Raw genomic sequence first — 27,765 nt, 5'->3', positions numbered from 1 at the left:
GTCTGTCTGTCTGTCTGTCGATTGATCATAGATGGGTTCGTATGTACAGTATGTCTATACACAGTAGTCTGTGAGTCGTGAGCCAGACTGTTGCCTCTCACAATGTCCAAATGCTTCCGTCATACAGTCTGTCTGCCTGTCTGTCTGTCTGTCTGTCAATTCATAAGTCTGAATCGTAGGTCGTACAATCAAAATATTTTTGTCTTGGATTTTCGCCATTTTGTATTTTCTTCTAAACATTTTTTTGTTGCTACTACTCCTACAGATTTTGTCCAAAAACTCACACAAATCGAAATCGGTACATATTATCTCTGGGGTAGTGATCAAGACGTATCAGTCAGATTTTTCAGATTACATGCCGATTGGCTATGACTGCCTTCCAAATGTTCACAGGCCTGGGTTAGGCAACCCAGCCTGGCGATCGGAGGGGCTCACTTTTATAGTTTATTTAATTATTTTAGGTGATCATGAAATGGTTCTTATCCCATTTAGCTAAATATTGGTTAGCAAGTGGACCCCAGAAGTCTCAATCATGAAGGGAAATGGGTTCTATGACAGAGTCCAATGTTTTGAGCCAGATTTGAAGTACTTTAATGGTCCTTTTCATGCCGTAAATAAGGCCCTTCTTGCCTTGTCCCTTAAGTCGGTCACAGCCTGAGTTGGGGGGGGGGGGGGGGGGGGGGGCTACTGGTGTCAGCATCTGAGGTGTGTATTGTGTCTGCAGGGGTCTACTCTAGAACCCAGACTCTCCTGTTGAGTTGTCAGGAGTGGGGGGTTGAAAACTGTGATCAAACTGTCTGTAACTACAATCTAATAGACATAGTTTCTGAATGTAATCTGACATAGACCCCACACTGCACATATAGGCCTAAACTGAGCTGCTACCTTTAAACACATTTGAAATCTGAGACTTTTTGTATACTATTTAAACGTTTTTGGGGAAATGCTGCTAATTGTCCCAAAAGTCACTGCAACATCTTGAAGGATTTTTGCTTATTATTATTATATAAGTTGGCAAGCTTTATACCCGTGCCAACTTATATATAATATTGCAATGTGACATAGCTGTGTTTAACTCTGCTGTTATTTATTATTGCTTATTATTTGTTATTCTTTCTTATGATTTGAGGAACCAAATCCATTTGACTGCATCCCACTCTGATGTAGACAGACTACTCATACAGCCAAACAATAGCCTAGACAATATTGTATTAATAAGAAAAATAATAATATAAAAGCAGGAATTGTTCTCAGAAGAATCTCAACATATAATCACAGCGATGAAATGCTATGTAGGTTTTCATAACGTTGAGTTTATTCAGAAACAGTTTAGTGGTAGGCTAGTTTTTGTGAATGAATGAATGTGAGCAGTACGTCAAGTAATGTGGCCAACTTAATGTAGATGATTTACCCAGGAGAGGTAAATAGTTCCACCGACTGAGAGACCAAGATCTCACACACACTCCAGCTAGGACAGCGCCACTGCGGGCAGCCAAAATAGCAGATCTACAAGCTCACAGCACGTCACTGACGTGTTGTGAGCTGGCTTGTAGATCTGCTATTTTCGGTGGCGGACACCGTCCTACGGATGAAGTATAAAACCAGCCATGCAGGTACAGATACTTGAATATTGCTGGATTCAAGGAAGAGGCCACACCCCTCCCTCCCTCCCCCTCCCCCCTCCCCCCACCCATCGGGTCAGCGGTCAATGGGTCATCCCCTCACTCAGTCCCCTGATTGTTTAGTACAGTTACAGTAGTAGGAGTCTTAATCTACTAGGAGGACATTCTGTTAAGGAACGTCTCTATCCGCGCACTCGCAATTATTATTGTGACGAAATTAACATAAAGTGAGTAATTTAAAAACATTTAAGTAACTAATTTAAGAAAAGTTACCTTTTTTTAAGGCGTAAGGCGTACTTATGTATTACTTTATTATTAGATTACCATTTCTATGCATTTGATGTATTATTGATGTATTATGATGTATTATGATGTATTATCTTGTGTCCTTGCTTACTGTAAATCTCTCTGGATTAAGAGCGTCTGCTAAAATGCCTAAACTGTACTTTTTTTTAAAGGCCTAGCGCAAGCCCGCGAGATACCCCGCCAGCAGCAGCAGCAGAGCAGAGCGCCCACCTCCTCCCCCACCTCTAACGGACACCTCCATAACAGCGACGCGCCTACGTCATCACGCCGACAAACGGACGGACGGCACGCTCGCGTGGCACGACGCCGCCCGTAACGTCAACGTAACAGCACGTCAACGTCGTCAACGTGATGACGTCTGGTCCGTGCGGCGCAGCGGCAGCAGCAGCAGCAGCAGCAGTCCGGTGGTTTCCTGTCAGACAGGAACAGGAGGAGAAGATGGCGGCTCCTGGACCGGGGGAGTACTTCACCGTGGGGAGCCAGATCTCCTGCCTCACCTGCCTGGACCAGCGTCTGACCGGGGAGGTGCTGGCCTTCGACTACCAGTCCAGGATGTTGACCCTCAGTATCCTTTGTAATGGACGGGATGGGGAGGGGGTCCGCGGGGACAGGGGGGTCCGGAGGGGTCCGCGGGAGGACAGGGTCTCTCTCTCTCTCTCTCTCTCCTCTAGAGGAGGACCGTGTGGCCTGTCTGGCTGCCAGGGCCTCCTGGAGGGGCTGACAGACCCCGAGATGAGGCTCTGTTTCTGGGGTTCTCTTTTGTGTTCGTAACGCGCTGTGGTTGTGTGTAGAGGGTTAGGGTGTTGTGGCCTTAGAGGTTCCCCCGGGTGGAAGTGTGTCCTTACTGTGTGTGTTACAGTGTGTGACTGTGTGTGTGTGTGTGTGTGTGTGTGTGTGTTACAGTGTGTTGTGGTTCCTCACATTGTGTTAACACACACTGGATGGAGCACTATGTGGCAGCGGAGCGGCTCAGACAGGGTTGCCATGTCGGCTTGTTATAAGCGACTTTGGGCTTTTCCCCCCCCTGTTAAAGTAGCTTGTAAATATTTGCATTTGTAAATGTTGTAGCTGGAAATATTGTAAATATTGGTAGTTGTAATAGTTGTACATTGTAAATATTGGTGGTAGTTGTAGTTTGTAGTTTTTTTGGGGCTTGTTTCATAAGTGTAGTTAATTAGTAAAGTGTAGACTTGTTTCCACATTTTTAAATAATTATTTATATTTGAGTGGTTCTCAAATATGTTCCTAAATGTTTTGTGCCACAGTCAGGGAGCATTCAGAATGTTTCAAAAAGATATGCCACATTTTATTGAAGGAATTTTTTTTCTCCAGCAGATCTACAAGATCAACGCGTTGTGAACTTGTAGATCTGCTGTTTTCAAATAGCTGATGATGCATGTATAGGTTCATAAAGTGCTCAGATGGCCTCTTAATAGTTACTACTTTTGGACCTGGTTACTCATTTCTCTCCTAATATCTGGCAACACCGGGCTCAACGCTGTGTGTGGACTGAGGATCACTATCTGGCAGGAGACACATCGTGTGTGTGTGTGTGTGTGTGTGTGTGTGTGAGACTCTGTGTGTGTGTGTGTGTGTGTGTGTGTTACTGTGTGTCTCCTCAGACCCGCTGCTAGCTAAAGTAGCTAATAGCTTCTAAAGCTAGCTAGACTTCAATGAAAACAAGCGCGGATAATATTAATAAACACATGATATGTATTTATATATAAACACATATAATGTGACATCGTTGTGTTGTGAGAGAGGAAACACATCTGGTGTTTTATGTAATAAATGATGATTGAATATGGATAATACCCAAAACCACTCCCCACTGTAGCAGCTAGCCAGGCTGCTACTGCTGATGCTAAGCTAAGATGCTAAGTGTTGCTAAGGCTAGCTGCTGCCACTATGTCCAGTTTAGCTGGCTGACAGGAACAGATGGGTCTGTTAGATCTGTTAGATCTACAAGCCCACCCAGGCTGGTAGATCTGGGTCCAAAGCTGTCAATGCATTGAAATGGACTAAATGTAGATTTAAAATGGGGGGGCGGGGGGGGGCAATGAGGCATGTTTTATTTAGATGTTGGTGGTCCCTGTAGGACAGTAGAGTGGTTCTCCATTTGGGGGCCGGGGGCCCTCTCAGGGGCCCTCGAGGAGGTACCAGGGGGTCCCCGATTAAATGATCGATGATGGTTATGAACCAAATGGACCCTTACAGGTCTGTAACTCTGAGAGTGTACAAATGGAACCAAATGGACCCTTACAGGTCTGTAACTCTGAGAGTGTACAAATGGAACCAAATGGACCCTTACAGGTCTGTAACTCTGAGAGTGTACAAATGGAACCAAATGGACCCTTACAGGTCTGTAACTCTGACAGTGTACAAATGGAACCAAATGGACCCTTACGGGTCCATTTGGTTCCATTTGTACACTGTCAGAGTTATGGAGGGGGGGGGAGTTTGAGAAGCTCTGTTTTAGGAGACATGCTGATGTCTGAACACATGATTATTATCACGTTATAACAACCATCCTATACGTACATTATGTTATAACTGCTCCTCCTGACACATGATGATGACGTGTGGGGTAGAGGTAGAGTAATAGACCGTTGGTTCTCAAGCGTTTCCCATGTCTTGGTCGGGAAACCCCCCCCCCCCCGACTCGATTTGTTGTTTAAGTGGCAGACCCCCGTTTGAAAAGAGTAAAGGTCCTTACACACCGGGGCGATTTTTTCGTGCGAATAATACGCTTTTTTAAAAAACCTTATAAAGTCAATGCAAGCGTACATGGCGCGAAAAAGCGGAAAAGCGAAAAAGCGTCTTTTAATTATTCGGAACGAGTCCGAATTTTGCGTATATTCGCACATTCGCCGGTGTGTAACCGCCTTTAGTGTGCCAGGGAGTGACCCCCATAAAGTTGTTTTATTATGTAGAACATAATGCTACAACTGTCCAAACCTGTGATCCGTTATAGTTCTTCTTATATGTATATATATTATAAATATATATTATACATTCCGTCGTTGGACTAACCTCAATATAGTGACACAAACCACGTTCAATCTGGTAGGATCCATATGGTGGGCATGTCATCGTCATAGGCAGAAAATGTTCAAAAAATAGCTGATCTATAAGCTTGCGATGCAACTCGCTATTTTTGCTCATTATTTTTTATTATTGAGTTATTATTGAGATGTAAAACAGGGTTTAAATGGTGGTTAAACTGTTAAGGCGGTTACACACCGGCGAATGTGCGAATATACGCAAAATTCGGACTCGTTCCGAATAATTAAAAGACGCTTTTTCGCTTCGCTTTTCTGCTTTTTTGCGCCATGTACGCTTGCATTGACTTTATAAGGTTTTTAAAAAAAGCGTATTATTCGCACGAAAAAATCGCCCCGGTGTGTAAGGACCTATACACATTATTCCGGGGGAACCCGTTTGAACTCCATGAAGAACCCTAAATGTGTACTAGACACGTGTGTGTGTGTGTGTGTGTGTGTGTGTGTGTGCCTCAACACAGGTTCTAGCATTAGAGACATAGCGTTGTTGTCGGGCAGAAACCTCTTATCTCCTAACCTTTTTTGTGTCTTTTCGTAAATTGATTCCCGACTTGATCATACTGTAACGTCACACAGAAGCATCAAAAGTAGCAGATCTACAAGCTCGGAACGCGCCGCTTCGCGCCGCGTTCCGAGCTTGTAGATCTGCTACTTTTGATGTTTATGAATTTGAATCCTCAAAAGTAACAGACGTGGACGTGTGAGGTTTCCCCCCCGACAGAGACCATCACATTCATCTCTACCTGCAAACAGAAGAATATCAGCGCTCAGGGGGAAATGTCCTTTAGGTACATTTCCTAAACTTAAATAGATGTATCCAAAGGGCCATGTCCTTGAGTCCTGATAGTTTATCTGTCTGTAATGCATTCTTCTGGTCCGTACAGCCAGTAAACACTGCTACTTCAGATGTGCTCGCATTCTTAACCCATTGAGACCTGAAGCCGATTCTACATGTCTCCTAAATCCCAACAGTTTTCTGAAAAACGTATGTTTCTATATCAGTGGTGCTCAAACTTTTTCATGTCAAGGACCCCCAAAATTATATGTATTTGGCCGCGGACCCCCATCAAAATATGTTGTTCCAGGGACCCCCATGAAGCAAAGATTTGAGTTAAAAATGTTCGCTTTAAAAAAATATATATTCAAAGATTTGCACACATTTTCACGAATTTTCAAAAATAGCAGATCTACAAGCTCGTAGCGCTGCACTCGGTGCAGCGCTATGAGCTTGTAGATCTGCTATTTTTGAATAGCCCAAAGTGTAAAATAATGCTTTTTAGCTCAAATAGAAAAATGACACAGTTCCAGGTCTTAATGGGTTAAGTACATCTTTTACCTAAAACACGCATGTTATGGCATTAGAAATGTGATCAGCACATCTATACGTTACATTAGTCATTTAGCAGACGCTTTTATCCAAAGAGACTTACAATAAGTGCATTCAACATGTAGGTAGAGAACAAAACTACTAATCACCAGAAGTCTTATGTGCAATTTCTGCTAAAACAAGCAACTAAGAGTATACCTATAGCGCTGAGGTATAAGTGCAATATATCAGCTACCTACCTTCATAAAACAGATGAGACTAAATAGCTAAATCAAATGAGCAACGAGCTAAAACAAATAAGTGTATCGACTAAACAAGATCCAATAAAATGATACAATAATAAAACAAGAGTTCGTACAGCTAGTTAACAACAAGTAGGCAAGTATACTTCTTCCACATTCGTCCATCTTTACCTACACATAGGTTCTGGCAATAGAAATATATTCCTCTAACAAGCAGATCTCGGATCGGTTATCTAAGTCGTATTCTGTCTCGGCGATGTGGGCAAAATTATCACAATATTTGTATATATATATATATATATATATATATATATATATATTTACATTCTGCCATTATTTTGACTGTTCTTTAATATTTAAAAATCAGTAATGCCTATGTCATTACTAAATGGGTAATGGCAGAACAGTCAGTAAATTACTTCACTTAACAGTAAAGCAGCTTAGTTTTAAAACCAGGAAAAGACGACACTTTTTGCAATATCTAAAATCCTATGCTTTCTAGTCACTATATTGCTATATCAACATTCTGTCCTAATTCCATCTGATAGCATTTAAAATATAGATTGAATGGTTAATGAGCCATTTGATTTACGTTGTGCCTCATTTAAGCCATAGTAGCTTAAAGGAGGAGTTCACCCAAAAAAGTACTTATTTTCTATCAATTACACACCCCATGAAGCCTTGATTTCATGGATTTATTTTTGTTTTTGTGGCATTCCTAAAACAATAATTTGATGACCGTGTGTATTTCCGGTAGGAGACACAAGTAATCTACTTTGTGTCTCCTACCGGATACATTAGCCGGTAGGAGACGGGAATCAAATTATTAGCTTAGGAATGCGACAAAAACAAAAAAGAATCCATGGATTCAAGGCTTCATAGGGTGTGCAATTGATAGAAAATAAGTCATTTTTTGGGTGAACTCCTCCTTTAATAGTCAAACGTAGCTTACTTTAGTAGGCTTACTCTCGAGCAGTGGTGTAAAGTAACTAATTACATTTACTCAAGTACTGTACTTAAGTACAATTTTGAGGTACTTTTAGTTTACTGGAGTATTTCCAGTTCTCAAAACAAAAGACCAGGGTTGGTTGCAAAGTTGAGAAAGCTTTTCAGTGTAATCATTAACCACTCAGTAATACCTCACTGACCGTCAGTCAGACTGTCTTTGATCTTTTTCTGCCCCTGAAAGGCCTTCAGATTGACACACAAACATATTGGTCAAATACTCATTAACTCAATCAATCCGGCAACGCGTCTCTGTCATTTTAGATGTCTTTGGGCTATTCAAAAAATAGCAGATCTACAAGCTCATGGGCTTGTAGATCTGCTATTTTTTTTTTAAATCGTGAAAATGTGTGCAAATCTTTGATATATATTTATTTTTTAAAGCGAACATTTGTAACTCAAATCTTTGCTTCTGGGGGGATTCTACAAATGTCTTCTAAATCCACACAAACAGTTTTCTGAAAAATGTTGCTATAGTATCAGTGCTGCTCAAAACCTTTTCATATCAAGGACCCCCAAAATGATATGTATTTGGCCGCGGACCCCCGTCTGAAAATACATAGTTCCAGATGTGCAAAAAACGTCCAAGATTTTTCAAAAACAGCAGATCTGTTCTGTGTTTTCCCACCTTGTTTCTGTGAAGAGTCCATATATACATTTAGTTGTATATATATATATATATATGTAGCTTGTGTTTAGGATGCTGTTCCAGGCCTGGTCACTAGAGGTGCCAGTGTTGCATTGAGCTGTGTGACAGGCACTGCATCTCACTGTGTAATCCGTACATACAGACACTTCATCTCTACTAACTGTACCCTGGTTCTCTGTGTGCTCACATCTATTATGATGGAAAAGGTACCGCAGTCTTCTTCACCACACACAGTAAACCCTCTAACCCAGGGGTCTTCCACAAATATACTCAGAGGGTCCTTAGAGGTACTACAGGGGGTCCACCACCAAATCATTGTGATAGGAAGTTAGTTTTTTACGTTTGAACTTGAACCCTAGCATCCCTACTCTAAGGACAACTTTAGCCGAAAATAGCCGATCTAAAAGCTCACAACGCCTCGCGCTGCGAGGCGTTGTGAGCTTGTAGATCTGCTATTTTCAGCAAGTTTACCAAGTATTGACGGTTGAATTGGTTAAATGTCTGAAAATACACAGTAACATGAATACAACCTCTATGAAAAGCTTTAATCTGCAACACAATTTTATGCAATATATAGTGGGGGTCCCTGCCTCATTCGTCTCTCGGAGAGGGGGTCCTTGGGCTGAAAACGTTGAAGACCCCAGCTCTAACCCATTAAGAACACCTGAGAGGCCCATTCTACAAATGCCTTCTCAATCAGTAGTTCTCTCACTTTCAAGATTTTTGAATTTTTTTTTTCAAAAATAGCAGATGTTCAAGCTGGCAGCGTGGCTCAAAGTGAGCTTGTATATCTGGCTATTTTTGAACGGCCAACGCTAAAATCTACAATTACTTAAAAAAAAAAAACGTATACAGCAAATCTCTCAGCCAAAAATAGCCGATCTACAAAGCTCTGACTGAGTGAGCTTGTAGATCGACTATTTTTGGCGAATGTTCCCCTCGGAATAGACACGCTGGGGTTCAAGCTCATTTGCACTTGAACCGCGAGAACGTGTCGGTCACCAAAAATAATTATTTTTCACCAAAAATAAAACAAAATGTCCAGCGACGCGGTTGTACAACAAAGCATTAGAAGTTAGTTGGCCCGTGTTAGTTTTGACAGCAAATTTTGATTTAGTTTAGTCAGTCTTTTGAATATAATTCCATTTAGTTTTAAGTCATATTTTAGTCATCTGAAATGTTTTAGTTTTTGTCTAGTTTTAGTCGACTAAATACAGTTTGATTTAGTCGACTCTAATGTGTTTTGGCGGTGCCTTGATGGTGTCGTTTTGGCTGATTTTACACTTGGTTGCATGCTGAAAATAGCCGATCTACAAGCTCACTGTGACGCGTTGTGAGCTTGTAGATCGGCTATTTTCAGAGCGCAACCAAGCATAAAATAAGTCCCTCACTAAGATTTTAGCCTAGTTTTTATTTGTTGACGAAATTGTCAATATATTTAGTCTTAGCTTTAGTCACGGCAGTTGACGAACATTTGACGTCATGGTTTTAGTCGACGAAATCAACACTGGAGTCGGTGCAGGGGGGCTAGGCCCATAGGTAGGGGGGCTAGGCCCATAGGCAGGGGGGCTAGGCCCATAGACAGGGGCTAGGCCCATAGGCAGGGGCTAGGCCCATAGGCAGGGGGGCTAGGCCCATAGGCAGGGGGGCTAGGCCCATAGGCAGGGGGGCTAGGCCCATAGACAGGGGCTAGGCCCATAGGCAGGGGGGCGAGGCCCATAGGCAGGGGGGCTAGGCCCATAGGCAGGGGGGCTAGGCCCATAGGCAGGGCCCATAGGCAGGGGGGCGAGGCCCATAGGCAGGGGGGCTAGGCCCATAGGCAGGGGGGCTAGGCCCATAGGCAGGGCCCATAGGCAGGGGGGCTAGGCCCATAGGCAGGGGGGCTAGGCCCATAGGCAGGGGGGCTAGGCCCATAGACAGGGGGGCTAGGCCCATAGGCAGGGGGGCTAGGCCCATAGGCAGGGCCCATAGGCAGGGGGGCTAGGCCCATAGGCAGGGGGGCTAGGCCCATAGGCAGGGCCCATAGGCAGGGGGGCTAGGCCCATAGGCAGGGGGGCTAGGCCCATAGGCAGGGCCCATAGGCAGGGGGGCTAGGCCCATAGGCAGGGCCCATAGGCAGGGGGGCTAGGCCCATAGGCAGGGGGGCTAGGCCCATAGGCAGGGGGGCTAGGCCCATAGGCAGGGTTGCCAGATTCTGTGAGAGAAACAAGCAACCAGGTCTAGGAAAACCAGCCCAAAAAGAAGCGACTCTGGGCCACATGAGCACTTTAACATATACATCAGCTATTTGAAAATAGCAGATCCACAAGCTCACAACGCGTCGCGATGTGACGCGTTGTGAGCTTGTAGATCGGCTATTTTCAAATAAAATCTTGCGGGGAAATTATAATAAGCAGATCTGGCAACCCTGCTCATAGGGTTGAATAACCTTTTGCTTCCACAATGCACGTTGTTGCTGTTACGTTGTTGTGTGCTTATTATTATTATTATTATATATATGTATTCCTTGACCCTAAGTCCCTCCCCAAGAATGTGCTTCCTCGAGCGGCAAGCCCAACCTCAACGATGTCATCCTGGTCAACGTGAACTATATTTCTGACGTGAAAATGATACATGACTGCACTGAGACCCCTCCTCCACTAGCATCACTGAATGTTAGCAAGGTACGTAGCGTGTGCGTGTGTGCGTGTGTGTGTGTGTGTAGTATGTATATATATATATGTCTCTGTTCGGGTGGAAAACCTCGTTATGTACAAAACCGTTAATTTTTCAGGATTCGAATTCAAAATCGGCAAAAGTAGCAGATCTACAAGCTCGAAACGCGTCGCTTCGTGCCGTGTTTCGAGCTTGTAGATCTGCATTATAATATGCAAATAAGAGGTTAGAGATAAGAGGTTAGAGAAAGAGACACAAAGAGTCTCCTTTGTGTCTCCTACCCGAACCGCTAGCCTATACCGGTCCACTGGTCATCAAATTATTGTCTTAGGAATGAGACAAAAACTACAAAATATCCATGAATTCAAGTCTCCATGGGGTGACTAATCTACAGGAAAAAAGGAATGTTTGGAGTGAACTATCCCTTTTAATATTGTTTCCGTTAGGCAATAATATATTTTATTTGTAAAGGAATGTCCCACTTTGTTACACTCACTACAGCGTTACACTCACTACAGCGTTACACTCACTACAGCGTTACACTAACTACAGCGTTACACTCACTACAGCGCTACACTAACTACAGCGTTACACTAACTACAGCGTTACACTAACTACAGCGGTAATTTTTCAGGATTCAAATTCAAAATCGGCAAAAGTAGCAGATCTACAAGCTCGAAACGCGTCGCTTCGTGCCGTGTTTCGAGCTACAGTGTTACAGTGTTACACTCACTACAGTGTTACACTAACTACAGTGTTACACTAACTACAGTGTTACACTCACTACAGCGTTACACTCACTACAGCGTTACACTAACTACAGTGTTACACTCACTACAGCGTTACACTAACTACAGCGTTACACTCACTACAGCGTTACACTCACTACAGCGTTACACGAACTACAGCGTTACACTAACTACAGCGTTACACTAACTACGGCGTTACACTCACTACGGCGTTACACTAACTACGGCGTTACACTCACTACAGCGTTACACTCACTACAGCGTTACACTCACTACAGCGTTACACTACACTAACTACAGTGTTACACTAACTACAGCGTTACACTCACTACAGCGTTACACGACTACACTAACTACAGTGTTACACAAACTACAGCGTTACACTCACTACAGCGTTACACTCACTACAGTGTTACACTAACTACAGTGTTACACTAACTACAGTGTTACACTAACTACAGTGTTACACTCACTACAGTGTTACACTAACTACAGTGTTACACTAACTACAGCGTTACACTCACTACAGCGTTACACTCACTACAGCGTTACACTAACTACAGCGTTACACTAACTACAGCGTCACACTCACTACAGCGTTACACTCACTACAGCGTCACACTCACTACAGCGTCACTAACTACAGCGTCACACTCACTACAGCGTTACACTCACTACAGCGTTACACTCACTACAGCGTCACACTAACTACAGCGTCACACTAACTACAGCGTTACACTCACTACAGCGTCACACTCACTACAGCGTCACACTCACTACAGCGTTACACTCACTACAGCGTTACACTCACTACAGCGTTACACTCACTACAGCGTTACACTCACTACAGCGTCACACTCACTACAGCGTCACACTCACTACAGCGTTACACTCACTACAGCGTCACACTCACTACAGCGTCACTAACTACAGCGTCACTAACTACAGCGTCACACTCACTACAGCGTTACACTCACTACAGCGTTACACTCACTACAGCGTCACACTCACTACAGCGTCACACTCACTACAGCGTCACACTCACTACAGCGTCACACTCACTACAGCGTCACTAACTACAGCGTCACACTAACTACAGCGTCACACTCACTACAGCGTTACACTCACTACAGCGTCACACTCACTACAGCGTCACTAACTACAGCGTCACACTCACTACAGCGTCACACTCACTACAGCGTTACACTCACTACAGCGTTACACTCACTACAGCGTCACACTAACTACAGCGTCACACTAACTACAGCGTTACACTCACTACAGCGTTACATACTCGGATATCTTACTCACATAAAAGTAGCAATACCACAATATAAAATACTCTGTTACAAGTAAAAGGCCTGTGTTCAAAATGTTACTTGAGTAAAAGTACAATGGTATTGGCATCAAAATATACTTAAAGTACCAAAAGTAAAAGTACTAATGTTTGAAAATAGCCGATCTACAAGCTCACAACGCGTCGCGATGCGACACGTTGTGAGCTTGTAGATCTGCTATTTTCAAATAGCCCATGTATAAAATAGGGCTGACGTGGTTAATGTATGTTTTATAATGTAATCATTTATTTATATCTGCAAAGTAACTAGTAAAGTAAAGTTTTCAAATAATTGTAGTGGAGTAAAAGTACAATATCTGCCTCTGAGATGTAGTGGAGTAGAAGTATTGAAAATGGTAAATACTCCAGTAAAGTAAAAAAAATACCTCAACATTGTACTTAAGTACAGTACTTGAGTACATGTACTTAGTTACTTTCCACCAACTGGATAGAATTTTTAGATTTGAGCTAAAAAGCATTATTTTACACTTGGCTATTCAAAAATAGCAGATATGCAAGCTCATAGCACGGCACCGAGTGCCGCGCTATGAGCTTGTAGATCTGCTATTTTTGAAAAATCATGAAAATGTGTGCAAATCCTTGAATATATATATTTTTAACATTTTTAACTAAAATCTTTGCTTCTGGGACCCCCTGGAACAACATATTTTGAGATGGGGGTCCGTGGCCAAATACATGTCATTTTGGGGGTCCTTGACATGAAAAAGATTGAGCACCACTGATACAGAAACATACTAAATCCCAACAGAATACTGTTGGGATTTAGGAGACATTTGTAGAATGGGCTTCAGGTCTTAGTGGGTTAACCCATTAAGACCTGACCCTTTCTGAATCCTCACCTAAGTTTTCTGAAAAACTTCAAATATTTATTCAAAGATTACAATAAATATATGTTGCTATATACTGTACATAGCAACAGAAACCCTAAAAGGGGTTCCCTTCCTGTCTTCAAAGGTATAGTTACAAATAGGGGTTCCCGCCCAAAATGAAGCAAGACCACTTTGGTAGAGGTCTGGGTTGTGTAGTTACCTTGCCATGATGTAACTACAAAGGTGGACAAGAACTCAAAAATAATTGCTCCATTGATTAGAAATTGATCATTCAAAATATGCTCCTCATCGACTTACATTGTACGATCTAAACGAACACAAACAAAGTTGATTAAGACAATATAGAACATCACCAAACACACCTACTGTTTATTTTTTAAATAAAAATGTCAACTTCCTGCTCATTTTACTATTTTATTTGATGATCCAGATTTGGATCCACGGATCCAGTCCAGGTTTTCTTCTTTATAAAAATAGCAAAATCAACAGGAAGTTTTCCTGTTCAATGAATGAATGAATGAAAGCTGAATGAATCAGCTTTGTTTGTGTTCGTTTACGTGCTAAAAGAGTGACTTTGGAGAGCTGTTTCACCATGCAATGTAAGTCATTGAGGAGCATATTTTGAATGATCAATTTCTAATCAATGGAGCAATTATCACTCACCTTTATAACGCAATTTTAATATTGAATCTTATAATTGGAATGCAAGAGTAAATCCTTCCTGTGTTGTTGTGTATCTAGGAGTATGACGACCTCTCCCCTTTCTCCTTGGTCTCTCCACTGTGTTCACAGCTTGTAGATCTGTCTGTCTGTCTGTCTGTCTGTCTGTCTGTCTGTCTGTCTGTTGTGTATCTAGGCAGCCTGATCGCCAGAGAATTAGTATACATTGCACGGATCCAGTGCACGTCATTCCGTGGATAGTCGCCTAGAAACCCTGAAATTCCGTGCATATGTACGGCGAGTCCCACGGTGGGCGTAACCAGTCGCAACCCTGAAAAACCCGGAAGCAGAGCAGTCCCCACAACAAAATTTACGATTCTGTGCCTATCGGTACATAACTCAAACGGCGCTGAGTAGGTTCAAGGGAATGTCGCAACGTTCGGGACGGCAACTCGCTCGCTTTAGCTCGCTCGGTGGCCCCTTACGTGGCGTCAATTCCCTTGAGACTGCGCGCCTCCGAAATGGTTTAGTCACAATGGGGGAGATGCGAGGCGGCTATGCACGGAATTTTGGGTTTTTCCGTGTCTATTCACGGAATTTCAAAAACGTTCAAAGAGAACGTTTCCTCTGGCGATCGGGTTGATCTAGGAGTGTGAAGACCTCTCTCTCCTCTCTCCTTGGTCTCTCCACCTCTGTGTTCACAGCTTGTAGATCTGTCTGTCTGTCTGTCTGTCTGTCTGTCTGTTGTGTATCTAGGAGTGTGAAGACCTCTCTCTCCTCTCTCCTTGGTCTCTCCACCTCTGTGTTCACAGCTTGTAGATCTGTCTTGTCTGTCTGTCTGTCTGTCTGTTGTGTATCTAGGAGTGTGAAGACCTCTCTCACCTCTCTCCTTGGTCTCTCCACCTCTTGTGTTCACAGCTTGCCAATCGAGCACGGTCAGAAAAGGAAGACAAGCTGTCCCAAGCCTATGCAATCAGTGCTGGGGTTTCTGTGGAGGGACAACAGCTATTCCAGACTATTCACAAAACGTAAGCACACACACACGCACACGCACACGCACACGCACGCACACACACACACACACACACACACACACACACACACACAGGGATGGGATGATAATCGTTATTATTGTTTATCGTGATAAAAAACGCTCACAATAATCATATCGTGGAGATTTTCATTTCTGGTCAAAATGTCCTCCTTCATACACTGGGATGAATTAGCTTTAGTTGAGCTGCAAACTCACCACTTAGACCCTCTGTACTTGATGAAACTGACCTGTTAAGAGTGCATTTGGTATAAGCTCTTATATCACTCTACACAAATCAAATGTAGCCGTTGCAAGGCGTTGTGTGCTTGTAGATCAGCTATTTTTGGCGAACATACCCCCCCCCCCCCCCAGAATAGGGATGCTGGGGAATTCATGTGGTTAACAACAAAAAGGGGCATTTTAAGTTTTACGCATATTTTGATCATCGCGATAATATCCATAATCGCAATATTATTTTTACACAATAATGGTGACATGTAATTTTCATATTGTACCATCCCTACACACACACACATTAAAGTTCTCACTGATGTCAGTCATTTGGATTCCAGCATGTCTTCTATGGAAGTGTGATGTGCAGGGAAAATAGCCGATCTACTAGCTCTCCATGCGTCGTCGAGAGCTTGTAGATCAGGCTACTTTGGGTTATTATTTTAACATTAGAGCATTCAGAGTGGTCAAATGTCCTGAAGAATATTCCATAAAATGCTCTTGGATAGTTCATGTAAAAGCAAAGGTTTAAAGACTCAATCTGTGATTTCTTCACCCGGTTGTCAGTGTGTAGAACAGCAGGCACTGTGGAAATGTTTGATCAGGGAAGCTTATCCTGCATGTCTAAATAGAATAGACCAGTGGTTCTCACAAGTGTGGTCCGGGGACCCCCAGGGGTCCTTGAGAGGCTTCCAGAGGGCAAGATGAGTTAATATAGCACTCACTGGCAGTCAATAGGATATGACAGCAGTGACAACACAGAAATGTGTGGACGCATTAAATACACGGTGAATGAGGCTCATATAAGCCTCATTAAAGTATCCTATGTGCCTATACATGGTTATTTAGATTGGGAAAGAATCTGTTTCATTTTAATATTTCATTTTAATTTTTCAAAACATAGCAGCTATACAAGCTCATAGCTTGTATAGCTGCTATGTTTTGAATAGCCAAAGTATAAAATATGAGTAAAGGGGGTTACACAGATGCGTTCCCAGTCTTAATGGGTTAACTGAATATTAAAGGTATCATGACATTCATTTTCACTTTTTTTATTTTCAATGTTTTATTTGGGGTTTTATGACCTCAATTACACCCCAAAAAATTGAACTTAGAACATTCAGTGGATTTTCTGTGGTCTGGGGTTTTCTGAATAATTAGGCTGAAAAGTAATCTGAGCTTGGCCCTTCGACAGTGAGGTCACAGTCGATTAATCCCGCCCACTCTCCTCCTCGCCCCTCCCCTCCCCTATCCTTTCCTTTGGGGGGGGGCGGAGCAGAGGCGATGATTGACAGGCAAAATCCCTCACCAGCGACACCCGCAGGCAAGATTTCTTTTTTCATTGCAGTTGAAAAGGCTTTAGAAATGTGAGAGAAAAACACCTGCCGTGGATCACTGGAATGGAATTTTCACTTAAAACTTTTTGTACACTTTTGAAGGACCAGGACAAAGACTTTGAATGTGGTGTAAAAGTGAATGTCATGAAAGCTTTAATCTTTTGGGGGATACTGTTCACACACCACGGAAAAACAAAGGTAGATCATAAAATGTTATAATTACTAAACTTGCTGCTGGACCCCGTGGCTTGGCTCTGTTCTTCACAGCGCGCTCATGCATTCTTCTCATGCATTCTCCATGGTGGTAACACTGTGTGCTCCATGCTCTGGCATGCTGCCTATGTGTGTGAAGTCCAAGATAGAGACACCGAGGCACATCCCAAACATGTGTGATTGGGACAGGTGTCGGGACTAGAATACGTACGTACATGCGGAAGGAGAACCGTCTTCACGCTGCGGGTCTGAACCTTCATTCAGACCCCATGAAGACCCTCACGGGTGGAAACGGTCCTTTGTTCACATTAACCCATGAAGACCGGAAACACATCTGTGTCATTTTAACACATTGAGTGCCAGTTCTTTTTTTAAACAGGGTACAGTCAGTGCCTGGATTTTTAACCATTTTTTAACCTTTTTCAAGTAGTCTCAAAATATTTTCAGTGATCACCGTCCTCATGGTGATCCCCTCATTACACACATACAGGTCTCGTACAATCGGGGGATTTTCTTTTAAAACATTCGGTAATCCGTTCCATAGTTGCAGCCAGTTGAAAATAGTCAAAAATAGTCAAAAATACATAGTAAAAAAAATAAGTACACAGGAGCCCGAGATACAGGCTTTTGAAGACTTAAGTTAACCAGGAAGTGGATTAAAGTCTAAATCTTCGAAAAAATTATATCTCCTGGTGCTGTGAAGGGGAAAAAAAGAAAAAGTTTTAATTTTTTTTCACCTCGTTTGGATTATGAAAAACGGCCCGGACCGTTTTTGGCACTCAATGTGTTAACATTTCTTTGACTATTCAAAAATAGCAGATCTACAAGCTCATAGCGCGGCACCGAGTGCCGCGCTATGAGCTTGTAGATCTGCAATTTTTTGACAAATCGTGAAAAATGTGTGCAAATCTTGAACATTTTAAACTCCAATCTGTGCTTCCGGGGGGTCCCTGGAACAACATATTTTGAGATGGGGGTCCGCGGCCAAATACATACCATTCTGGGGGTCCTTGACCTGGAAAAGTTGGAGCACCACTGATATAGCAACATACTGTTAGGATTTAGGAAACATTGTTAGATATATATTTGGCCGCGGACCCACATCTCAAAATATGTTGTTCCAGGGACCCCCCAAGAAGCACAGACTTGAATTACAAACGTTCACTTTAAAATTATAAAGATTTGAACAAAAGATTTTTCAAAAATAGCAGATCTACGAGCTCATAGCGCTATGAGCTTGTAGATCTGCTATTTTTGAATAGCCAAAGAAATCTAAAATGACGCAGTGTGCGTACTGTGCTGTTGGTCTTCTGCATGCTGCCTATGTCTTCCTGTAATGGGACAGTCGGGATCATAGACATATAAAGGTAGACGCCTCATTCGGCTCTGAAGCGTCTGTATCTCGGGCGCGCTTCCTGCTTCCGCAGGGCTGTCGTGTGCGTCACAGAAGCGGAAGTTCGTTAGGCCAATCAGAGGCAGGTGGGGGCGGGTCTTTTTGTAACCCAGCTCTTAACCCTTTGAGAGTCAGCAGCTGTGCGCAGCATCTAGTTAGTTGGAACTTGGCAAACTCCACACTCTATTTGTGAAATTCAAATAAGAGACATGGTCCTTTTTCATATCAAGGTCCATTATTTATTCAGCATTTGAGTCACGGAACACCGTTTGATAAGCTTTAGCCTCTCACACCCAAAACGTAGAATATGTTATCGTTCGATAAGATGTTGTCAAAATAACAATTGTTTATGTTCTCTAATTGTGTACTTGTTTAGTAAGTAATGCAGATGTTTAACAATTTGACTCTTGACAGTGTGAAATGTTATACTCAAGATTTAAAGATCTATAAGGGTCCATTTGGTTATCAACTCTCCATCATTTAGCTGGGTACCAACTGGAACCCACTCAAGGACCACTGGTGGTTCCCGGACCACTGGTTGAGAACCATTGCACTGACAAGTCCCGGAAAAGACGCACTGTGATTGGCCAGTAGTCAACGCACTGTGAGCGCTGTGATTGGCCAGTAGTCACTTTGAGTGACAGGTTCCCTGCGGAAGACGGAAGAGCCGCCGTGTATTGCGATACAAGTCGCCCCAATGAACTGCAGAGGCCAATGAGGTATCTAGGTTTCTAATATCTATGGTCGGGATAGGCTATGTGAGCATTTCTTTGTGGATAGCACGTACATTTATGTTTAATAAAACCACAACAAGTGAACCTCTCTTAGTAGTGGGACAGTGTTTATTTTTTTTGCATGAGGTCAGACTCGGCGCCAGTGAGCAGGCATGGTAGAGTTGATGAGCAGCCAGATGATGGCGCCAGGGAGCAGGCATGGTAGAGTTGATGAGCAGCCAGATGATGGCGCCAGGGAGCAGGCATGGTAGAGTTGCGCGTTGCTGCTGCTGCTGCGCGCATCAGGAAAACGTGCACGTCAGAGAGAGAGATTCAATTGATTTGGTGGCGGGCTTCGGGTCGGGGCTCGGGGCCAATAAATTGGAGAGTCTTGTTGTCAGGCTGGGGGGGGGGGCCAGGGCCGCGCTCGAACAAGACCACCGGCCAGGGGCCCGGGCACCGGCTGGAGTTTTGGGCCCCGTGCATGGCTCTTAATTCCAAGTGGGCCGAGGCCATACTAGATGGTGATGTGTAAACAAACGCTGTAGACCAGGAGGTCTGTCACATTATTATGTAATCGTCTAAACGCAATTATTTGAGATAATCGCAATTATCTTTGTGTATATATATATATATATATATATATATATATATATATATATATATATATATATATATATATATATATATATATATATATATATATATATATATATATATATATTTAAATATATATATATATATATATATATATATATTTAATATATATATATATATATATATATATATATATATATATATATATATATATATATATATATATATATATATATATATATATATATATATATATATATATATATATATATATATATATATATATTTAAATATATATATATATATATATATATATATATATATATATATATATTAGGGCATTCACAACTAATGATTTGTGTGAGTCGACTGTTTTGACCAATTATTTAAATATATATATATATATATATATATATATATATATATATATATATATTTAAATATATATATATATATATATATATATATATATATATATATATATATTTAAATATATATATATATATATATATATATATTTAAATATATATATATATATATATATATATATATATATATATATATATATATATATTAGGGCATTCACAACTAATGATTTGTGTGAGTCGACTGTTTTGACCAATTAGTCGACGACTAGTCGACTAGTCGAAATTAACATTATTTTTTTTTAGGGGGGGCATTGTTTTAATGCCATCCTACTACTATATTACTATTATTATTATCCTCCTGCCCTTATTTTTATGGCGTTTTAAGGGAAGCGCTTCTGGCACAGCAGCACAGCATCACAGCAGCGTCTCCAAGGATCCCCCTGCCCCATTGCCCAATAATAGGCTTTTATTGGGCATACTTTTGACCCCCTTTTGATAAAAAATAAAGTCAGGAGGATAATAATAATTTTTATTTATTTTTTTCCCCAACTATTCGACTAGTACCAACAGAGTCGACTAGTGGTTATACTAGTCGACTAGTCGACTAGTTGGTGAAAGCCCTAATATATATATATATATATATATATATATATATATATATATATATATATATATATATATATATATATATATATATATATATATATATATATATATATATATATATATATATATATATATATATATATATATATTTCGGCCATTTGAAAATAGCCGATCTACAACCTCACAATGTGTTGTATATTTCGGCCATTTGAAAATAGCCGATCTACAAGCTCACAATGTGTCGCAATGCGGTGCATTGTGAACTTGTAGATCTGCTATTTTCAAAATGTTTTTAAAACATTCTGAACTTGTGAAATGGGACATTATGCACAATGAGTACTTTTACTTCTCATACTTTAAGTACATTTTGATGCCAATACTTTTATACTTTTACTCAAGTAAATGTTTAATTCCAGACTTTTACTTGTAACAGTACTTCTACATTGCATTATTGATACTTTTAGTAAGAAATGTGAGTACTTTTTCCACCTCTGCTGTAGAGTAGGGTCCTGTTATGCAATGGAAAAGCAAACCTCATTTCACCATTGATTCTGGACACTTAATGTATTGTTAGTAGATAAAGGAGCAGTAAGGTCATTACATTAACGTCCACAAGTGTTAAGCATTGAAACGTTATCCTCCATTATGGAGCTATTTTGTGTGTGTGTGTGTGTGTGTGTGTGTGTGTGTGTGTGTTGGAGCAACAGAAAACCCAAGCCTCATTGTTTTAACTCCTGGCCTGTTAAACACGTCTGCCGGTATCAGATTTTAGTATTGACGAAAGTCACAGCCACCCGACACCCATTTCTTCTGTCTCCCAGAGTACCAGCCTGGATATCAGACACCCGATGGGTGCTTCCTTATTCTCTAGGGTCACATGAAAGGTCCAAGCAGTCAAAATGTTAAAAGGCCACGAGGTCCATGGAAATTAAATCAACTCCCCCCCCCCCCCCCCCCCCCCTGAACATCAAGTGGTCAGTTGAACCACAACAGTGGTGTATAGTCACTAAGTACATGTACTTAAGTACAATTTTGAGGTACTTTTAATCTATTGGAATATATCCAATTTAGTACTTTTCTTCCCTAGTACTTTTACTTCTACTCCACTACATCTCAGAGGCAAATATTATACTTTTACTCAACTACAATGATTAGAACATTTTGGTTACTTTTTGTGAGATTTTGATTATTATTACAAAACATACATTAACCACTTCAGCCCTATATACATTTCGTCCATTTGGAAATAGCAGATCTACAAGCTATCGCGACGCATTGTGAGCTTGTAGATCTGCTATTTTCAAAGGATTTTAATACATTTTATATGTTTGGAAACTTGTGAAATGGGACATTCTGCGGAATGACTAGTTTCTACTTTCGGTACTTTAAGTACATCTTGATACCAATACTTTTGTACTTTTACTCAAGTAAATATTGAATTCCGGACTTTTACTTGTAACAGAGTACTTCCACATTGCAGTATTGATACCTTTACTCGAGTAAAAAATGTGTGTACTTTTCCCACCACTGAACCACACACACACACACACACACACACACACACACACACGTGACACTAATGACTTGCTTTGTCTCCTCCTCTCCGCAGCATCAAAGACTGTAAATGGCAGGAGAAGAACATTATTGTGATGGATGACGTCGTAATCTCGCCGCCTTACCAGGCAGAGAACTGCAAAGGCAAAGAGGGAAGTGCTTTAAGTCATGTACGCAAAATAGTAAGTACAGTACCGCCTCTATCTCTCCTAACCACCAGAGACTAATATACAGTAGATACAGTACAGTACCGCCTCTCTCCTAACCACCAGAGACTAATATACAGTAGATACAGTACAGTACCGCCTCTATCTCTCCTGACCACCAGAGATGACCATATACAACAGATCAGTGGTGGAAAGTAACAAAGTACATTTACTCAAGTACTGTACTTAAGTATAATTTTGAGGCATTTTTACTTTACCTGAGTATTTCCAATTTTCACTACTTTTACTTCTACTCCACTACATCTCAGAGGGAAATATTGTACTTTTACTCCACTACAATGATTTGAAAACGTTAGTTACTAGTTACTTTTTACGAAACATACATTGCCCACTTCAGCCCTATATACATTTCTGCCTTAAAAAAAAATAGCCGATCTACAAGCTCTCAATGCGACGCATTGAGAGCTTGTAGATCTGCTATTTTCAAAAGATTTGTATACATTTGAAAACCTGTGAAAAGGGACATTCTGCATAATGAGTACTTTCTACTTTTGGTACTTTAAGTACATTTTGATGCAAAGACAAAGAGAGATGCGCTTTAAGTCATGTACGCAAAATAGTAAGTACAATAGTTCCACTCTCCTACATACATGCAGCGTTGGGGCGCGTTTATCACTAAGTGAAATAAGTTACTCCTAAAGGTAGGGGAATAGCCCAGGCAAACTAGCGTTTCACATCAAAGTCATTGTAACAGATTTATTTTCACCATGCATCATTTCTATGAGATCAACATACTAAAAGTCGTAAGAAATCCTAGTTGGGGAAATATGTGTAATTTACATTGACCATAATTTCCCATGGCTTTTTGACAATGATTGGTGGACATCTTGGATTGATGCCAATTAATATTATTATTATTATAACATATTTCCGGAACTAGGATTTCTTAGGACTTTTTAGTATGTTGTTCTGGACACCTCATAGAAATGATACATGGTGAAGAAAACATTTCCGTTACAATTACTTTGATTTTGAGGTAAAAAATAATCCACTTTATTGGAACAATAATTAACCTTACAGGAGGAGTCACTGATCAGCCAAACTGTACACACTGTCTGCAACACACACACACACACACACACACACACACACACACACACACACACACACACACACACACACACACACACACCTCTGCTCACCACAGCTTCAGTTAACCACTTGAAAAATAGCCGATCTACAAGCTCACGGTGCGTGTTGAGCTTGTAGATGTGCTATTTCCGGTATCTCTAGATTTGCACCTGTAATGACCTGTATGAAAATGGTTGACCTTTGCAGCTGTATTGGACGTCATAGTTCATTTATGATACTGAGTTTAGAGAAAAAATGATTTGATTATTTAATTGAAATCATTGTTATTTATAATCAATTCATTTGACTATTTGTTGCACCCCTAAAGTCATACTAATATAGTAATGTATTGTTTAGTACCTATATCTATTTACTGTCATTTACTGTTTGCTTTTCTATTTGTGCTTTTCGTTGTTGTTAAATTAGTCTTAACCACTTAAACCCTATATACTTGGTTCACGTCCTTATACGACAGACAGCCACGACAGTGCGTTGTGGGCTTGTAGATCAACTATTTGTAAATGTCCACCCCCCCGCCCCCCAGAATAGGTAGGGATGCTATAGGGTTCAAGTGGTTACAGTTAATTCTGAGCGTCATTTGAAAAGTAATCTCCTCTGTAAATGTAACTATTTGGATTTGTTGATGACATGTATCAATCCATTTAGATCTGTGAACACATCTGTGTCATTTTAACATTTCTTTGGCTATTATTTTGAATAGTCGTGGACAATGTGTGCAAATCTTATGAATATATATATACATTTTAACTCAAATCTTTGCTTCTGGGGGTCCCTGGAACAAAATATTTTGAGATGGGCGTCCGCAGACAAATACATATAATTTTGGGGGTCCTTGACATGAAAAAAAGTTTGGGAACCACTGATATTGTACCAACAACATACGTTTTTTTTGTTTTTTTTTAACTGTTGGGGTTTAGAAGACATTTGTAAAATCCCCCAGAAGCAGAGATTTGAGTAAAAAAAAAATTTGCTTTAAAAATATCTAAGATTTGCACAAATTCTCACGAGTTTTCCCAAAAAATAGCAGATCTTCAAGCTCGTAGCTTGAAGATCTGCTATTTTGAATAGACACAAATATGTAAAACAACACAGATGCCTTCCCATTGGGTTAATGTGTTCATATTCTATTCTCTGTTGAAATTTTTAATACATAGTAATAAAGTATTCAATCAATCAATCAATTCCATGTCTCTTGCCTAAACCCTTTAGAAAGCCTTGTTATATATGTATGTATATATATATATACACATATATATATATATATGTATGTATGTATCCGGCAAAACCAAATCCCGAATAATTCTGTTTCCGGTGGTGTTACAATGAAATGTGCCGTATAGAAAATTGAAAAAAAATTTGAAAAAAAATGAAAAAGCACCACAGCCCGTAGGCTACGGGATCGGCGCTTTACGGTTGGATTTATCGGCCCGTAGGCTACGGGCCTGGCGGTGGTAGTGTTCAGGAGTAACTTATTTCACTTAGTGATAAACGTGCCCCAACGCTGCATGTATGTAGGAGAGTGGAACTATTGTACTTACTATTTTCATTTGACTTAAAGCGCATCTCTCTTTGTCTTTGCATCAAAATGTACTTAAAGTACCAAAAGTAGAAAGTACTCATTATGCAGAATGTCCCTTTTCACAGGTTTTCAAATGTATACAAATCTTTTGAAAATAGCAGATCTATATATATATATATTATATACGTTTTCAGTCCAAACTAACCATGAACGCTCTCTTTTCTCCCTCCAGGTGGAGAAACATTTTAGAGATGTGGAAAGTCAGAAGTCCATGCAACGTTCACAAGCACAGCAAACACAGAAGGACTCCACTTTATCTTCTTGAGTTGGTGGTGTGTGTGTGGGGGGCCGCGTGGGTGGGGCCCCGCGTGGGTGGGCGGGCCGGGGGAAGGCGTGGCGACCAACCAACCACCACGACCCACGACAACGGCGGGCAGTTTTTTAAGTTGTTCCCCACTGCCGCCACTAGGGGGGTCGCCGTTCCTTTTTTGCGCTCAGCCCGGGAGAAACCACGCCACCACCCCCCCCCCCCCCTCCCAGGAGGAAGAGAGGAGCGCAGAGGGCCCCTGGGCCCCTCCCTCCGCAAGATCAAAACTACCATTTAAAATGAAAAAGAGAGAAGAAAAAAAACCAACAAAAAGACAAAAAAGAAAGAGGAAGAATTAAATCTTAAAATTAGACTTTATAAAAAAAATAATTTAAAACCTTGAACCATAGTTCCTTTAACTAAAGGGATAATACACCCTGAAGAAAATTATGGGTTTTTCTTTGTTACCAATTACTCGCCCCGTGTCGCCTCGAGTACCCGGAGGTTTAATTCCCACCTTCCGCCTTCATGGAGAACAGAGATTAGCACGAATGCTAAGCTAATTCTGGTCCAATGGAGATTCCGTGTTAAAAACAGCAGAACGCCGTCGTTAACGGCCCCCCAGGGACATTCTCAAAAACTACCGTTATCCCACCATGTGCTCCATGTGTCTCAAACCACCGTCTAATATCGCTAAAATATTCCTAGGCATATAGTTTTCTGGAACATGAGATAACCTTCACATTAACTACACCAGTGAGCCCATCAGGCTCTTCACCTCTTTTTTTGTTTGTCTATTTAGCAATATTTTATTGTTTTAGAAGTACCGGATACCCACTGAGACTTGGATTATATACCGCAGGAGTAGTTTGTTTGTTTGTTACGGACATTTTTTGATGAACGGTTTTGCCATTGTGTGAGAAATTAAATGAACCATTTCCGCAACCCTCTGTTCTCCGTGAAAGCAAATGGGGAAATAAAAACTTGTCATTCAAGGCAACGCGGGGTGAGTGACTGATCCAATGCTATTTTTGGGTGTAGTATCCCTTTAACTAACGTCTCATCCTGTCCCCCCCCCCCTCTCCCCATGTCCCCGAAGCCTTTTTTTTTTTTTTTTGTTCTCCACCCTCTTTCCTCTTTCCTTTGCCTTCGATTCCATTCGTTCAAACAGAGAAAAACTAGAGCAGTCAGAAAGGCTTGTTAGCTTTATTTTCTGTCATTGTTTCCTTTTTTTGCTGTATCATGTACGTGTCTATTTTCTGTATTTTAAACAAAATGTGACTTGAAATGCCACACTTTCAAAGGACATTTTCTAAAATAAAATTAACAAAAATTCTGACTGTAATACTGTAATTTTAACAACTTTTTGAAAGGCTCCTGAAGAACCAAGACTGAACCGTTGTTTTTTTTTAAAGGTGGTGTAAGTGATGTCTCTTTATATCGTCCGTTAAAAAGTCCATGTTAAAAAGCTCTACACATTCTGATGGTATTCATGGCTATAGAGTGCCCGTCCAGTGACGGGGCTCTCATTAGTAAACACACAAAATACCTTTTCAGGTGGGATACCAATCGTATCCAATCAGGAGTGAGAACGCCGGAAGCATTGTGAATCAGTTTAAAGTTTCATAGCCTTCCATTTCCAAGTGTGTCTGCTCATTACCTTTCCTTTTATTAGGGTGGATTCTCTCTCCTACTAGAGTATTAGAATTGGTGTCTCGGCAGCACTGATGATTATTGTGATATAAAGCTACTTTAACACTATTACAGGAATGCCAGGTTGAAATTGGTTAATCAATGGGATTATTTTCTACCAATTACAATTACATGAAGCCGAGAATTCGTGGAAAGTCAAAGTATTGTAGTTTTTGTGGCTTTCCTGAGCCAATCATTTGATAATGCAGGTCATTTGATGCAGACTCTCCCGGGCATCAAATTATTGGCTTTAGGAATGTGACAAAAACATCTATTGTTTTGGGGGGGGATGAACTACTTCTTGAATTGATAATTCAATTGACTTACATTGTACGGTAAAACGGTGCGCGTAAACGAACACAAACGAAGCTGATTCAGACAATCTAGAACATCACCAAACCTACTACTGTTTATTGGAG

General features: G+C 41.0%; 2 protein-coding genes across 2 annotated transcripts in view; both read left to right on the top strand.

Annotated features, from left to right (window-relative positions):
* The window catches only part of LOC308104861 (ankyrin repeat and SOCS box protein 12-like), a 396,083-nt gene extending 382,064 nt beyond the window's left edge, over positions 1 to 14,019 (top strand). The window contains exon 7 of the transcript XR_013934868.1: positions 13,966 to 14,019. The gene's annotated coding sequence lies outside the window, so the exon portion shown is untranslated. The remainder of the gene's footprint in view (positions 1 to 13,965) is intronic.
* Positions 2,325 to 26,993, top strand: lsm12b (LSM12 homolog b). The gene is made up of 5 exons (XM_080455438.1): positions 2,325 to 2,493; positions 10,743 to 10,876; positions 15,383 to 15,492; positions 22,565 to 22,691; positions 25,580 to 26,993. The coding sequence occupies exons 1-5, from the start codon at positions 2,367 to 2,369 to the stop codon at positions 25,670 to 25,672; spliced, it is 591 nt and encodes a 196-aa protein (XP_080311564.1). The 5' UTR covers positions 2,325 to 2,366; the 3' UTR covers positions 25,673 to 26,993.
* Positions 26,994 to 27,765: the final 772 nt, after the last annotated feature.

This window comes from Gymnoscopelus braueri, assembly GCF_963280865.1.
Source record: "Gymnoscopelus braueri genome assembly, chromosome: 17".
In the NCBI taxonomy this organism is placed as follows: domain Eukaryota; kingdom Metazoa; phylum Chordata; class Actinopteri; order Myctophiformes; family Myctophidae; genus Gymnoscopelus; species Gymnoscopelus braueri.
The sequence above is the reverse complement of the archived record's forward strand: the minus strand, read 5'-3'. Positions and strand labels throughout refer to the sequence as shown.